Source organism: Humulus lupulus, chromosome 6 (genome assembly GCF_963169125.1).
Source record: "Humulus lupulus chromosome 6, drHumLupu1.1, whole genome shotgun sequence".
In the NCBI taxonomy this organism is placed as follows: Eukaryota; Viridiplantae; Streptophyta; class Magnoliopsida; order Rosales; family Cannabaceae; genus Humulus; species Humulus lupulus.
This window is the reverse complement of record NC_084798.1, coordinates 47,432,271-47,446,554: the sequence shown is the minus strand read 5'-3', so window position 1 is coordinate 47,446,554 and position 14,284 is coordinate 47,432,271. Positions and strand designations below refer to the sequence as shown.

General features: G+C 38.5%; 1 protein-coding gene and 2 non-coding genes across 3 annotated transcripts; 2 read left to right on the top strand and 1 right to left on the bottom strand.

The window, feature by feature from the left end:
* Nucleotides 1-6,996: 6,996 nt before the first annotated feature.
* On the bottom strand, nucleotides 6,997-8,301 carry LOC133785049 (uncharacterized). The gene is made up of 3 exons (XM_062224311.1): nucleotides 8,195-8,301; nucleotides 7,739-8,086; nucleotides 6,997-7,582 (listed from the first exon to the last, which is right to left on the bottom strand). The coding sequence occupies exons 1-3, from the start codon at nucleotides 8,299-8,301 to the stop codon at nucleotides 6,997-6,999; spliced, it is 1,041 nt and encodes a 346-aa protein (XP_062080295.1).
* Nucleotides 8,302-11,136: 2,835 nt separating this feature from the next.
* On the top strand, nucleotides 11,137-11,243 carry LOC133787250 (small nucleolar RNA R71). Its single transcript, XR_009872281.1, has one exon. It is a non-coding gene; the product is annotated as a small nucleolar RNA R71 (small nucleolar RNA).
* A 2,678-nt stretch (nucleotides 11,244-13,921) lies between these two features.
* LOC133787490 (small nucleolar RNA R71) lies at nucleotides 13,922-14,026 on the top strand. The gene has a single exon (XR_009872509.1). It is a non-coding gene; the product is annotated as a small nucleolar RNA R71 (small nucleolar RNA).
* Nucleotides 14,027-14,284: the final 258 nt, after the last annotated feature.

Genomic DNA, 14,284 nt, shown 5'->3' with positions numbered 1-14,284 from the left:
GATGCATTAGTAAGCATATCTCGTGCCTCATTCTCAATTGGTGGCGCAACATGTGGGTCACGGTCAACATCCGGGGCAAAAGAAGAACTTTCCCCACGCTTCTATGAATCAGAAGTCCGCAACACTCGAGATATGCCATATTGGGTGATATGACCGGGGATATACTTCTTAGGGCACTGTTCAGACATTGAGACACCTGCCTGACGACATAGCTGCATGATCACAGAGGGAAAGAATGTATGCTCTGCCTTCTTACCGACACACTCTCGTATTTCTTGGGCAATGATTCTGCCCACATTGATGGTATGCCCTCCGATGATGGCAAAAAACAGGAACATTCGCTCCATATTAACAGTGGAAGTATGCATTGTGGGCATAAAACTATTGCGAACAAAGTAGAACCATACTGTAACTTCAGGTGATAAGAATTCTCGCCTACAAGTGAGGCAACCTTGGGTGGAGGAGGATATCCACTGAGTGCCAGGAACTGTAAGATCGTCTAATATTTGTTGGCATAACTTCGAATTGCAATTTTGAAACATGGCTGCATAGTCATCATCCTCAATATCTGGTGACCCATAAATAACATTGATGGTTGTGGATGTCAGTGGGACTTTAGTTTCGTGCACTAGGACACTTGGTGAATGGGTGGGCCAAGGGTTGGCATAGAATTTCCTCACAACAGTATCATCAGGCATAAGGCGAGGGCTACGAAAGAGCTGCCAACATAGTGCTTCAATAGGAGTGCGAACATAAAGGGGCATTTCTGCTTCATCAAAACTATTCAAATTAAATCCCTTGTATGCTAAAAATATTTGATTGTGAAATGTGTTCTCATAGCGATTAACGACCTCATTACTGCTGAACTTAACATAAGAATTGAGATTCCTAGCGACTTGCTTCTTTCCCGGAGGCATTCTCAAGAAAGAATCAAACACAATAGTATTCAGCCCAAACGTTTTGCTTATCAACAGGCCCCTTGTAAAACCCAAGTAGTCTAGTTAATTAATTTTTTTTTCATTTATTTAATTATGATATGTTCATAATTTGTGGTAATTTAAAATAATACTTTTATTTATGGAATTATTTTAATTAATGGTAGAAAAGTGAGATGATTGCATAGCATGGAATAAACTAGTTATAAATAATTAAGTTTAGAATTTTTTTTTATTATTATTATGAAACAACTATAAGACACATTTATATATTTTTTTAGAGTAAGAATATAGTTATTTCTCTAAATCGGTTGGAAATAGATATTTTAAGTCTTTGAGTAAAGGTCTATTGATGTTAGTTTAGATAATAGTAGTGATGAAGATATTTTCTTAAATATTAGTATAGTTTTGGTCAAGCCTAAATATGTGGAATAAGTTTTTAATTAATTAAAAGATATGCTACGTATATGGAGTAAATGTAACAAACAAAATAATTTCTAGTTTATATTTTCTAAGCCTAAAATATTGGAGCTTATGTATCATATAGTTATGATAAGTCATTAGCTAGATAATAGGAATACTAGTTGAATCAAGTGTTATTCAAATGTTTAAATCAAGATGTTGGTCCAAGTTGGTTAAAGGTTCACGATAGTATTAGTTTTAAGTCAAGAATATTTCATTATGTTAATTCATTGAAAATAAGGTGATTGGTTCATAATAAAAGAACAATTTATTTTCTAATATATTATTAGAAAATTATGACTAGATGAACGAAGGTGAAGTCAAGCTGGTTAGGAAATATTCTAAGATGATAATTTGGGGTTTGAATTTAAATTTCAAATTGTTAGAGTTGGCTTATCAAAACCTTGTCTCTATATATAGAGTTAGTATCCTAGACATTGAAAGAGCATAAAGAGAGGATTTTGACTATGCACTATAAAGAGAAGAAGAGTTCGAAATTCATAGAGTGAGAAAAGAGAAGAAGCCGAAGTCAAAGAAAAAGAAAGGTGTAGTTTTTTCCATTGCTTGGGGGATTTGAGTGATTGTTCAATTGAGGTATGTAGTATTAAGCCTTTAATAGTTTAGACTATTGTATTGATAGGGTTCTAATAAGATTATTTTTAATGTTAGATTCATGTAATAGTGGTCAATTATCTGAGGTGATATTTTTTATCATATTCTTGGGGGTCTACGCTTGCAATCTCTCACACTCAGTATTTGATCTTCTTTGAGGTAAGGAAGTTAGATAGAACTAGTATTTGTTCTATGTGAATCTAGTCTTGCTTGTTGAGTTTTGTACAGAGATCACAATTTTTTTTTACCGTGTAGGTCCACAGTTTTGACAAAGTATGGTCTCAGGGGTATTTTTATTCCCAACAGAATCAGGATCTCTTGCTCCCTTAACTCATCTATATGTTGCTTGTTGTGCTAAAAGTATGTGATATCGTTGTTGATATATTATTACTTGAAACGTAGTATGCTATAAGGTTTGTGTTATGATATTATTTTTATGAAGATAGAATTCTTGTTTGTGTATGCATGAAGCACTTCCTTACTGGGCTTTAGTTGCTCATTCCTTTCTTTGTCTTTTGTGCAGATAAAGAGTGAAACTTTAGGGCAGATGCAATAAGCTGAGACTCGATCCAGAAGTGTGTGTATCCTATGAGGACCATATAATCGATGAGGAGATCTCGGACATGCAAACTTTATTTATTTATTTCAATAAAGATTGTTGCTATGTTTATTTTAAGACTATTTTGTTTTTTTACTGGGATCCCATTTTGTCAAAATTTCTTTTACATTTAATAAATATGGCGACATCTACTGTTTATTTATATATTTTATTTTGAATAGTTTTTATAAAAAGGTTAGGGCGTTACACCCCTTCTTATCAAGTTAAATATATCCCCAAAGTATAGCAAAATGCCTCTGAAAATTTAGCTTCAACAGATGCCCAAAAATAACAAAACTGACCAAAAAATATGTATCCATCACTTTGGCAATACAACAGTCCCTCACTGGGCCCAAAAACTGCTCAGAACACAGCTAAAATGCTCAAAAAAATTTAGAATCCAATATGGACCTGAAAACCACAAGCGACCATTCTGCACGGCTGCACTATATGATCAAAAATTTCTTTTCATTTTGCCCAGGGAGCAAACCCACATCAATTCAACAAACAAGATTACCAATCAAACAATAATACCGAGCTAGATATTAACAAGCATAAGAATAAGGAATCCCAACTAAAAAATGTGGCACAAAATGCTGGCACTCAGCAATTACAATAACAATCTCAATATTACCTCACAAGCAATGCGATTGTTACTCAGTTGCTCAGGTGAGAGAGAGATACCGACTTGAGAGAGATCGAGATGTGATGGTAATGTTTGGGTGACTGGTTGCACGGGTGCGAGACAGTGGAGCTGGGGTCTCGGAGCCTTACGATCGTAGGCTTGTGGTTGGATATGGGGCTTCGGGGATCGGCTATAGGTGGGTCGCAGCTGTGGGTTTGGGAAGTACGGGGTTTGGATGGGTTTCATGGTGGAGATGATGGGGATTCGTGGGTTGTGGCAGTTGCGGTGGAGGGAGGCTGCTGTGGGGGTTTGGCTAGGTTCGTGAGTTTCGTGGTTCTTGGTGGCGAGGGTGGTGGGTTTGGGAACTTCACTGCAGGGGCGTCGGGCTGGCGAGGGGATGTAAATGATGGTGACATATGGTTGTAGTGGTGGGGTGACTGGGATTTGGCTAGGGTGGTCAGAGGTGCGGCTTAGATGATGGGTATCGGGCTAAGGTATCGGGTTTGGGGCAGAGCTGTATGTTTTGGGAGGGGTGAAATTAGGGATTGGTAATTTTTTTTTATTTGGGGTAATTTATGAAATTTTCCCAAACCTTCTTAAAAATTCTCAAATCTCGCCTATCTCCATTGCTGCAGCATCACTAAAGAGCCTAACCGCATAGCTGCAACATCACTCCCAGACTTTCCATAATAAAATGATAAAAAAACCAGCCATAAATATCACCAAGTCCTAACCCGAAACATGTCCAAATTCGCTTCAATTGACCCATAAAAATACCAGAATCCTCACAGTCACCCCAGAACATTAATTTATTCAAATCCACAACAATGAAGGAAGGAGGTGAAAACATGAACAAAAATAGAATACTATAGATATATAATTAATTTCCTACTCTCCAAGTACATCTTTAAGCCCAGTAGCTCAACACTTGACTCTTCAAGGACCAATTAAGGTAAGTGAGGTCTTTTTTCGCTCAACCTCACCACCCCAATTGTGTTTTAGCCTCTGTCCATTAACCTTGAATTCACCTCCTTCATTTCCTCTCAACTCCAGAGCCCCATAAGGATAAACCTTAGTAATAGTAAATGGTCCAGACCACCTTGATTTGAGCTTCCCAGGGAACAGTTTGAGTCTAGAATTAAACAATAAAACTTGCTGCCCTTCTTCAAATGAACGAGGTTGGATATGCTTGTCATGCCACATCTTTGTCTTTTCCTTATAAAGTTTTGCATTCTTATATGAAAACAAGCACATTTCTTCCAATTCATCAAGCTGCAGCATTCTTTTCTTCCTTGCCAGTTGCAAGTCTAGATTGAGTTGTTGGAGTGCCAAATAAGCTTTATGTTCAAGTTCCACTGGCAAGTGACATTCTTTTCCAAACACTAAGCGGTAAGGAGACATTCCCAAAGGAGTTTTAAATGTCGTTCGATAGGCCCATAAAGCATCATCCAACCTCTTGGACCATTCCTTGCGATTTGGATTCACCACTTTCTCAAGAATACCCTTAATTTCTCTATTAGACAATTCTGATTGGCCATTGGTTTGAGGGTGGTATGCGTAGCCACCTTATGATTCACACTATACTTAGCCAATAAGCTAGGCAACACTTTGTTCACAAAATGGGTTCCCTCATCACTTATGATGGCTTTTGGAGTGCAAAATCTAGTAAAAATATGCTTGTGTAAGAACCTCATGACCACCTTGGAATCATTAGTAGGATAGGTAGCAGCTTCAACCCACTTAGAAACATAATCAGCAACCACCAAGATATACAAATTGCCATACGAGGGTGGAAAAGGGCCCATGAAATCAATCCCCCAAACATAAAACAATTTAATTTCGAGTATTTTAGTTAGAGGCATTTCATGTCTTCTTGAGATGCTTCCAACCTTTTGGCAACGATCACAACTAGCGGCATAAGCATGAGCATCCTTAAATATACAAGGCCAAAAGAAACCAGATTGTAAAACATCGGCGACAGTACGTGCTCCCCCAAAATGACCACCACAAGGCGATGAATGACAATGGAACAAAATACCCTCTACCTCATGTCCAGCAACACATCTTCTAATCATTTGATCTGCACATTGCTCAAATAGAAAAAGGCTCCTACCAAAAATAAGACTTCACATCATGCAAGAATTTCTTCCTTTGTTGGCTAGTCATCTCTGATGGCATCAACCCACTAGCATAATAATTAGCAAAATCATCAAATCAAGGAAGCTCACGAGAATGTTTGACCTCAAACACTTACTCATCGGGGAATGTTTCTTTGATGGGGACAAGAGAGTTGGAATCTTCTTCATGCTCCATTCTTGATAAATGGTCAGCCACTTGATTTTCTACCCCTTTTCTATCTTGAATCTCAACATCAAACTCTTGAAGAAAAAGCACCCATCGAATCAATCTTGGCTTTGAATCCTTCTTGGCAATCAAATACTTTATGGCTGAGTGATCGGTGTAGACAATCACTTTAGTGCCCATAAGATAGAAGCAAAACTTGTCAAAAGAAAAGACAATGGCTAGTAGCACCTTCTCAGTTACAGTGTAATTCAATTGAGCTCCTGTCAAGGTGCGGCTGGCATAATAAATAGAGTGAAACACCTTGTTCCTTCGCTGCCCCATGACAGCCCCAACAACATAATCGCTTGCATCACACATCAATTCAAAGGGCAAACTCCAGTCTAGTGCAATAACGATAGAGGTTGAAATTAATCTCTCTTTCAACTCTTGAAAAGCCTTCAAACATGATCCATCGAAATGAAATGGTGTATCCTTCTATAACAGATTGCAAAGAGGCTTGGAAATCCTAAAGAAGTCTTTGATGAACCTTCTATAGAATACTGCATGCCCAAGAAAGCTTCTAATGTTCTTCACTAAATTAGGAGGTGGTAGCTTTTCAATAAATTCAATTTTTGCTTTATCAATTTCAATCCCTTGCTTTGATAGCTTATGCCCCAAAACAATACCTTCCTTAACCATGAAGTGACATTTTTCCCAGTTAAGGACTAGGTTTGTCTCTTCACATCTCTTCAACACCTTAGACAAGTTGCTCAAACAATCATCATAAGAATCCCCAAAGACTGAGAAATCATCCATGAAAACTTCTAGAAATTGCTCAACCATATCAGTAAAGATAGCCATCATACACAGTTGAAACGTAGCAGGAGCATTGCACAAACCAAAGTACCATAAGAGCAAGTGAATGTAATCTTGTGTTGATCTTCTGGGGGCACTGCTTTCTGATTGTAACCAAAATACCCATCTAGGAAACAATAGTACTCTTTCCCAAGAAGTTTGTCTAGCATCTGATCAATGAAAGGAAGAGGGAAATAATCCTTCCTAGTGGCCTTGTTTAGCTTCCTGTAGTCCATGCAAATCCTCCATCCAGTCACCGTCCTTGTAGGAATCAACTCATTGTCTTCATTCTTCAGCACTGCGATCCCACACTGTACAAGACTCACCCACGAACTGTCAGAAATAGGATAAATAATGCCAGCATCCAACCACTTGATGATTTCTTTCTTCACTACTTCCTTCATGATAGGATTTAGACTTCTTTGCCCCTCAATAGAACCTTTTTCACTGTCTTCAAGCAAGATCTTACGCATACACAAAGAAGGACTAATACCTCGAATATCTGCAATAGTCCACCCAATGGCCTTCTTGAACTTTCTCAACACCTCAAGCAACTTTTCTTCTTGTTCATAATTCAACTCAGTTGAAATAATGACAAGTCAAGTGGATGGACCCAAGTAGGCATATTACCAATGTGATGGCAAGACTTTCAATGGTTTAGGAGCTTTGAACTCCCTAGACGACAACTCTAATGAATCAAATCGGCCTCTTGTTCTTAACCCTTGAGAATTAGCCTCCAACCAAGCTAAGTACTCCTCCTCATCTTCATCATTGTGAGAGTTAAACAACAATAACCTCTCTAATGGATCATCAACATTACTAGTCTCAAACTCATTTGATGCCAAAGAATCTACCACTGAAACCATTGAGCATTCCTCAACCTCAACAGGAAATATCATAGCCTTAAAAACATTAAAAGTTACCTTTTCATCTTGGACCCTCATAATAAGCTCACCCTTCTGCACATCTATTAAAGTTCTTCCTGTTGCAAGAAATGACCTCCCTAAGATAATGGGCACCTCTCTATCCGCCTCATAGTCTAGCACAATAAAATCAGTAGGGAATATGATTTTGTCTACCCTCACAAACACATCTTCAATCTTCCCATCTGGATGAGCAAGAGATCTATATGCAAGTTGAAGAGTAACTGTAGTAGGTCTAACTTGTCCGATCCCCAATTGCATGAAAACAGACATTGACATCAAATTAATACTGGTACCCAAATCGCATAAAGCCATCCCACAATAAGTATCTCCAATAGTACAATGAATAATGAAACTCCTAGGATCCTTCAACTTTGGTTGCAACTTGTCTTGCAGAAATGAACTACACTCTTTGGTTAAAGCCACGGTTTCAAACTCTCCTCACCTTCTCTTCCTTGTAAGAACATCTTTCATGAATTTCACATAGTTAGGCATTTGCTCAAGTTCCTCTACAAGTGGGATGTTGATATGCAACTGCTTTAACATATCTAAAAATTTCTTGAATTGCGAATCCAACTTTTGCTTCTGAAAACGTTGGGGAAATGGAGGTGGCTGCTTTGAAATTGAGCTGTCTGGGTGCTTATGCTGCGGCATTCCTCCAACATTCTGGGCAGAGGTAGATTTTTGTACACTAGGAATTTCAGCATCTTTTTGGATTTCCTCATTTATTTTGAATGAAGAGGGCTCACCCTTATGCCCAGAATTTGTCTTGGGATGCTCCAACTCTTTCCCACTTCTCAAAGTGACAGCTTTACAATGTTCCTTGCTCACATTTATTGGATTCTTGGTATCACTTGGTAATGTACCATGGGGTCTATTTCTAAGGTCGTTTGCTAGTTACCCAACTTGGTTTTCTAAGTTTCTCAATGATGCTGCTTGGCTTTTGATAATTGTTTCATTCTTCACTATATACTCCTTCAACATATTCTCAAGAGAGCTAGATTGCATTGCTTGTTGTTATGGCCTTTGTTGTTGTAACGACCCAAATTCGCTATTAAGGCTTAAGGGCCTTGATTAGTGTGCCAGGAGGGCAGGTTGGGATTTATGTGTGATTTTATGAGTTAAATGCATGGTTATGATTTAAAGCATGTTATTTGGCTATTTGTTTAACTAAGATGCATGGCTATGTTTACTAGTATGCATGTAGGCCCGGATCGTGTTAGAAGGGCGTAATTGTATATTTGGCCATGTTGGACATAACTGTATTGATATGTGATAATTGTATTCTGTGAATTGTACCACGTGGGTATGGTTTTATTATTGTGATGCACGTGCCGAGACGGTCCTAGAGAGCTAGTTAACTTAAGAGTCACAACGGGATTTCTATACCCGGCTCGGGAGGAGCCTAGGGGTACCTCGAGAATTTTATGGCTAAGTTGAGATTTAGGGGGTAATGGTTATTGGAGATTTAGTAACCTGGGTAACCATTAGTTACTACTGTGGGTAACAAGTTTTAAGGTAAAAAGTGATAGAACTGAAATGAAGTGTAAAGACTTAAGTGCCCTTGAAGGTTTAGTTAGGAGGATTAGTAGGAAAGGGTAAAATGGTCTTTTGGCAAGGGTTATAGACATTTTGCAGCTGGGATTTAGGGGTATACGGTTTGGGCATTTATGTCACTTGAGGCTTGATAGAAATTGAAGAGAAGAAAGAGAAGGAGAAAGAAGTTAGGGCAAGAAGAAGAAGAGAAGGAGAAGTGGGAGTCTAGGAGGAGATGAAGGACTTTGTGTGGGTTCTCCATTTGAGGTAAGGGTTTTATACACATCTAAGTTTTGATTTCTGTTTTGATTTGTAAAATCTAGAGCTTGAGTTAGTGTGTTTGAGTTTTTGGTGTGAGTTGCTGAAAATAGGAATCAAGGGGTGGATTCTTGAGTGTGTTGATGTTTTGGCCTTGTATCTAGTGCCTATAGGTTGTTAAGTTGTTCATATGAAGCTTGGAATTGAGTTTTGGGGTTTAGATGTTGGTTTAGGGTGATTTGGAGAGGTTGAAGCTCGGGAAAACGCGAAGGAAAAACCCAGAATTCTGGGTCTGCGAGGGCGTGCCGCGGCACGAGTTTTGCTTGCCGCGGCGGGGAGCCTCTGGTTTCTGGGTGCCGCGACACAAGAAAGTTGTGCCGCGGCACAAGGCTAATTTCAGGATGGCATTTTTAGGCAATTTTAGGCCTTTGCTCCGGGGGTTCGGGGGATGTCTCCGGGGTGTTGTTTTAAGGTTTTAGAGGTCCCGGGAGTGCGGGATTGGTCCCGGGAAGCGGTCTTTGATTTGGTTAGTGTTGAGGGATGTTTCTTGTGTGTTGTGACTAGGTTATTGGAGAGGCTCGTGCTAGGGGACCGTGCTCGCGGCGTGAGTGCATCAGGAGGCTCGGAATACAGGTAAGAAAACTATAACACCCATAGGAGAGGGCATGGGCCCGTAGTATGATTGCGGGGCACGGCCCTATGTTGCATGTTGCATGATGAGATGATTGCAGGGCACGGCCCTATATTGCATTATGTGTTAGGGTGTAGACTTAATTGAATTAATACTTGTTGGAATGTTGTTGTGTTATACTATATGTGTGATTATAGTAAATTGTACGGCAAGGGCCGAGAACGGCGTAGGCCGGGTACGGCAGCGGAGCCGGAAATAATACCTAGCACATGGGATGCTTATATTCAGGGTGGGACCCAAGGGATACATGAGTTATCCTCGCGGTGAGAACTGAAACCTCAGACTTTGGTAAGGCCTCGGGGGCGGCATGGCCGTACTTGTTTATTATGATGGTTTTCTTATTTATCAGTGAATTATGCCAGTGATATTATTATTTGCATATGTTATGTTCTGCATGAGTTTTCTTGCTGGGCTTCGGCTCACGGGTGCTCTGTGTTGCAGGTAAGGGCAATGGCTGAGTCAACCAACCATGAGTACGGAGAGCGTGAAGCGACGCGTACATGTTTGGCTTGCCCGACTGCTTTGGTTGGGGGTTTATTTGAAAATGGCTGTAATAATCTATGATTTTATGATTTATCAACTGTAAACTTATTTCAAGATGTAAATAGTTTTCAAACCTTATTTTGGGATCCCAAATGTTTAATACTAGCAGTTTTAAATGAAACGACGCATTTTCTGAGATTACAGCCTTAAATTTTAATTAGTCACACTTTTGTCTCAAAACCTCGGTTAGCGAGTTCATTGCACACTGTTTTGTCTTAAAAATCACTTAGTAACGACTCTAAGGAAGTAGGGCGTTACAGTTGTGGTGCTTGTGGGGGTTAACCTAGTGGGAAATTCTATCTTGGAGGCATAGAAGAATTTCTAGGACAAGCCCCTTGATTATTCCATGAGAATTTGGGATGTTGCCTCCATGATGGGTTGTAAGAGTTAGAATAAGGAACATTCCTATTTTGATTCCCCATGTAACACACAACTGCTGGATTGGAAGGACATTTGTCAAAAGTATGACCCTCACCACAATACACCCAAGAAATGTTCTCCATGTGCCCCATTTGTGTCCCCATAGGCTGCCCCATATTCATTCCATGTTCATTGTCTTGAGCATATTCGAAATAGGGGAAACTTGGGCCACCAAAGAAGTGATGCCATCTACCTCATGATTACCAGCCACCTTTCTACCTGTAGCTGAATTAGTAGTGGGCCACTAATAGTTGTTGTTAGATATCCTCTCAAGGATTTCATATGCCTCATTATAGGACTTAGCAAGAAGAGCCCCATTTGCCGAAGCATCAACTACCATTCTAGTATGGGCGTTTAGACCATTATAAAATGTCTCCATCTGGATGCAATGAGGAATGCCATGATGAGGGAATTTTTGCAACAACTCCTTAAACCGCTCCCATGCCCCAGATAAAGATTCTTCATCAAGTTGTTGAAATGAAGTAATCTCATTGCGGAGCTTGAAATTCTTAGTGGGAGGGAAGTACTTCATCAAAAATCGCTCAGCTAACTCTTGCCAAGTAGTCATAGAATCAGATGGCAAAGAGTTCAACTAAGCTCTCGCTCTGTCTCTCAAGGAGTATGGGAACAACTTTAGTCTCAAGGCATCTTCTGTAACTCTTGGCAGCTTGAATGAATCACTCACTTCAATGAACAATCAAAGATGAAGGTGAGGATTTTCTGTTGGCATCCCACTGAACTGGCCTACAATTTGAAGCATTTGGAACATAACGGGCTTCAACTCAAATTGTGTAGCTTGAATTTCTGATCTCATAATGCTTGGATTAAGCTCATTGAAGAGGGGGAGAGCATATTGTGTAATAGCACAATCTCTATCATCAGCCACAATCACTGCATTTTTCCCATTATTGGCAGCTACTCCCCCTTGAACTACGCTCTCTTGAGCAGCTCCTGCTTGATTTACTTCCCTTTGAGTGGCTCCCTGTTGAGCTCCTTGCTCAACATCTATAATCACTACTCCCCTTTTTTATTTTTGTATTTTTAGCCTTCTTCTAAATGTACGCTCGATTTCTGGATGAATGGGAAGTAGTTCAGGGTCTTGATTCTTGTTCATACACTGTGTAAACCTGAAATTGCACGAGAATCACCCAAGTTAGCACAATATTTTTTTTTTTAAACCAAATTGCAATATACTTAATTTAACAATAAATGACTTTAAACAGTCCCCGGCAACGACACCAAAATCTTGTTGCATAAATTAAAGCTAAGTGCAAGTGTACACTGTCAACAACAAGTAATACAATAGCAAGTACTAGATATCATCTCCACAAGGACTATTTTTTTTAGTTTTTGATTGTGAAACTATGTTATAACAAAATGATTTAAAGCACTAAAATTAATTAAGAAGATTGTGGTCTAAGAACTAAGTAATTAATGCAGAAAAATAAAAGAAACAACTCAGGAAAATTGTATCAAGGAGTAACAAATGGTTTGATGGCAACTAGAATAATTATCCCCCTAATATGCAACTCTGACAGTGATATTGGATTGATGTTGCAACAACTGGTAGTCTAGTAGTCATGAATTCTAATTAATTTTCATAGGCTTTCGTCAAAGAACTATGATTATAATCTTTTAATTAAACCACATATGTCTATGCTAATTCAATTTCAAAGATTTAATTCCATAAGACTATGCATGGTAATAATATATGTCTATATCACTACAATGTTGAAATCAATGAATTCAAGCATGCACCATTCAAATTGTGTATCAATTAAATCCAAACTTTTCAGTTTTGAATATTAATTCAACTACTTACTAAATGTGATCAATCATTAGCAAGTATTAATAATGAGAAATATTTGAATGAATAAACCTCAAGTGCATTAGCATAAAAATTAAAATATCACAAATCACATCTTAGGGTTCAATTTATCCTAGCTAATTATAGTTTAGCTCATAGTTACAAACTTGAAACCAACCCAATAAATGGAGTTCATATTCATAAATTTAACAAGAAAAATTAAAACTACTACGAGTAGAGAGAGAGGGAGAGGCAAGCCAATGGAAGGAAGTCTCCAAGTTCCCTTTTTCTTTTAGGTCCTTCCCTTTTGTTCTAATCTTCTCCTCTCCCGTTTCAAAGCTCTCCAAATATATATGTATATGTCTCTCCAAATATCAGGCGGCTACTCCTCCTTTCTGGTCTGAATGTGTATTCCTTTCCAATTAGGGTAAAAGATGATGATAGGTTTTTCTCTTTTGTCCTTTTTGCCCCACGTGGGCCTTTTTTTTGTTTTTCTTTTCTTCTTTATTTAAAGCCCAATGGATCCACAAGCTTTTAATGAACCAAAACCCTTTTAGTTACCGATCAACCTAAATTACATAAATACAAAAAGCTTAGTTGACCAATTACTTTCCCGTGGGCCTTTGAAGCAGCTGACTGTGCAGACGCGATGCTGATGCAATGCTGCAGCATTTTCTCCTATTGAAAACATTTCAAGCTTCAATTTCGTTCCAAATATCCAAGACCCTACCAACCACCTTCAAATATAAAAATTTAACAATTTAGGATATATTTTTTCATCATTATACTAATATTTAATATTAACTTATTATATTTAATATTTGACAAAATGAAAATAAAGACATTTCAAAACACCCCAAACCACTTTTTTTTTTTTTGATAAAAATATAAGTTTAAAAGCATAAAATTGACTCTAATTCCTAGAGTTATCAGCTTGTTGTATGCCCCTAAGGCATTGCATTGCTCCTCATAATCCCCCCTTATTTGATTTAAAGTTAAGTAGTTTCTTAGCTAAATGCTCCCTCCCTCCACAGACAAAACAATGTACTTGTGGTTCTGCTTGACCAATCATGTACATATGTTTGCCACTTTTCATCATTAACACCTCGAATTGCTCTTTCAACGCTTTGAGTTGGGCCTTAACACTGTCCTCTTCATGAAGTTGATAGATCCCAAATGGTTTATGTCAGTTGGTAGTATCAGTAGCACTTGGAATAGTCCAAGAGTGAGATTTTTTGGAGTTTCTTCGAGATATTCAAGAGAATTGTCTGACGCTTTTTCAAGGAAATCACCATTGCATAACATTTCTAAAAATTGGCATTCACGACTTGTGGGACCTTCATAGAAGTAACTGAACAAACACCAGTTCTCATAGACATGGTGAGGGCACTGATTTAACAGATCTTTGAATCTTTCCCAGACTTGATAAAATGTTTCATTGTCTTTTGGGAAAATGTGGAAATCTATCTTTTTAGACTATTGGTCTTATGGCTAGGGAAGTGTTTCAAAAAGAAAGATTTAGTCATTTCCTCCCATGTTCCAATAGACCTAGGCCTCAATGAGTACAACCAACTTTTGGCTTTGTCCTTCAAGGAGAAGGGAATAACTTTAATCATACAAAGTCAACGTTTTTTGCTCGGTTTTAGAATGTGGCTACTAACTCCTCAAATTCTGTAATATGTACGTATGAGCTTTCATTTTCCATTCCATGAAATGTGGGCAAGAGTTGAATCATG

Coding starts and splice junctions, on each gene's coding strand:
- LOC133785049 (XM_062224311.1), bottom strand. CDS start 8,301: ATGCAATCTAGCTCTCTTGAGAATATGTTGAAGGAGTATATAGTGAAG. Junction 8,087..8,194: donor AACTTAGAAAACCAAGTTGG/GTAACTAGCAAA, acceptor CACTTTGAGAAG/TGGGAAAGAGTTGGAGCATC. Junction 7,583..7,738: donor GTTCTTACAAGGAAGAGAAG/GTGAGGAGAGTT, acceptor TTTGGGTACCAG/TATTAATTTGATGTCAATGT.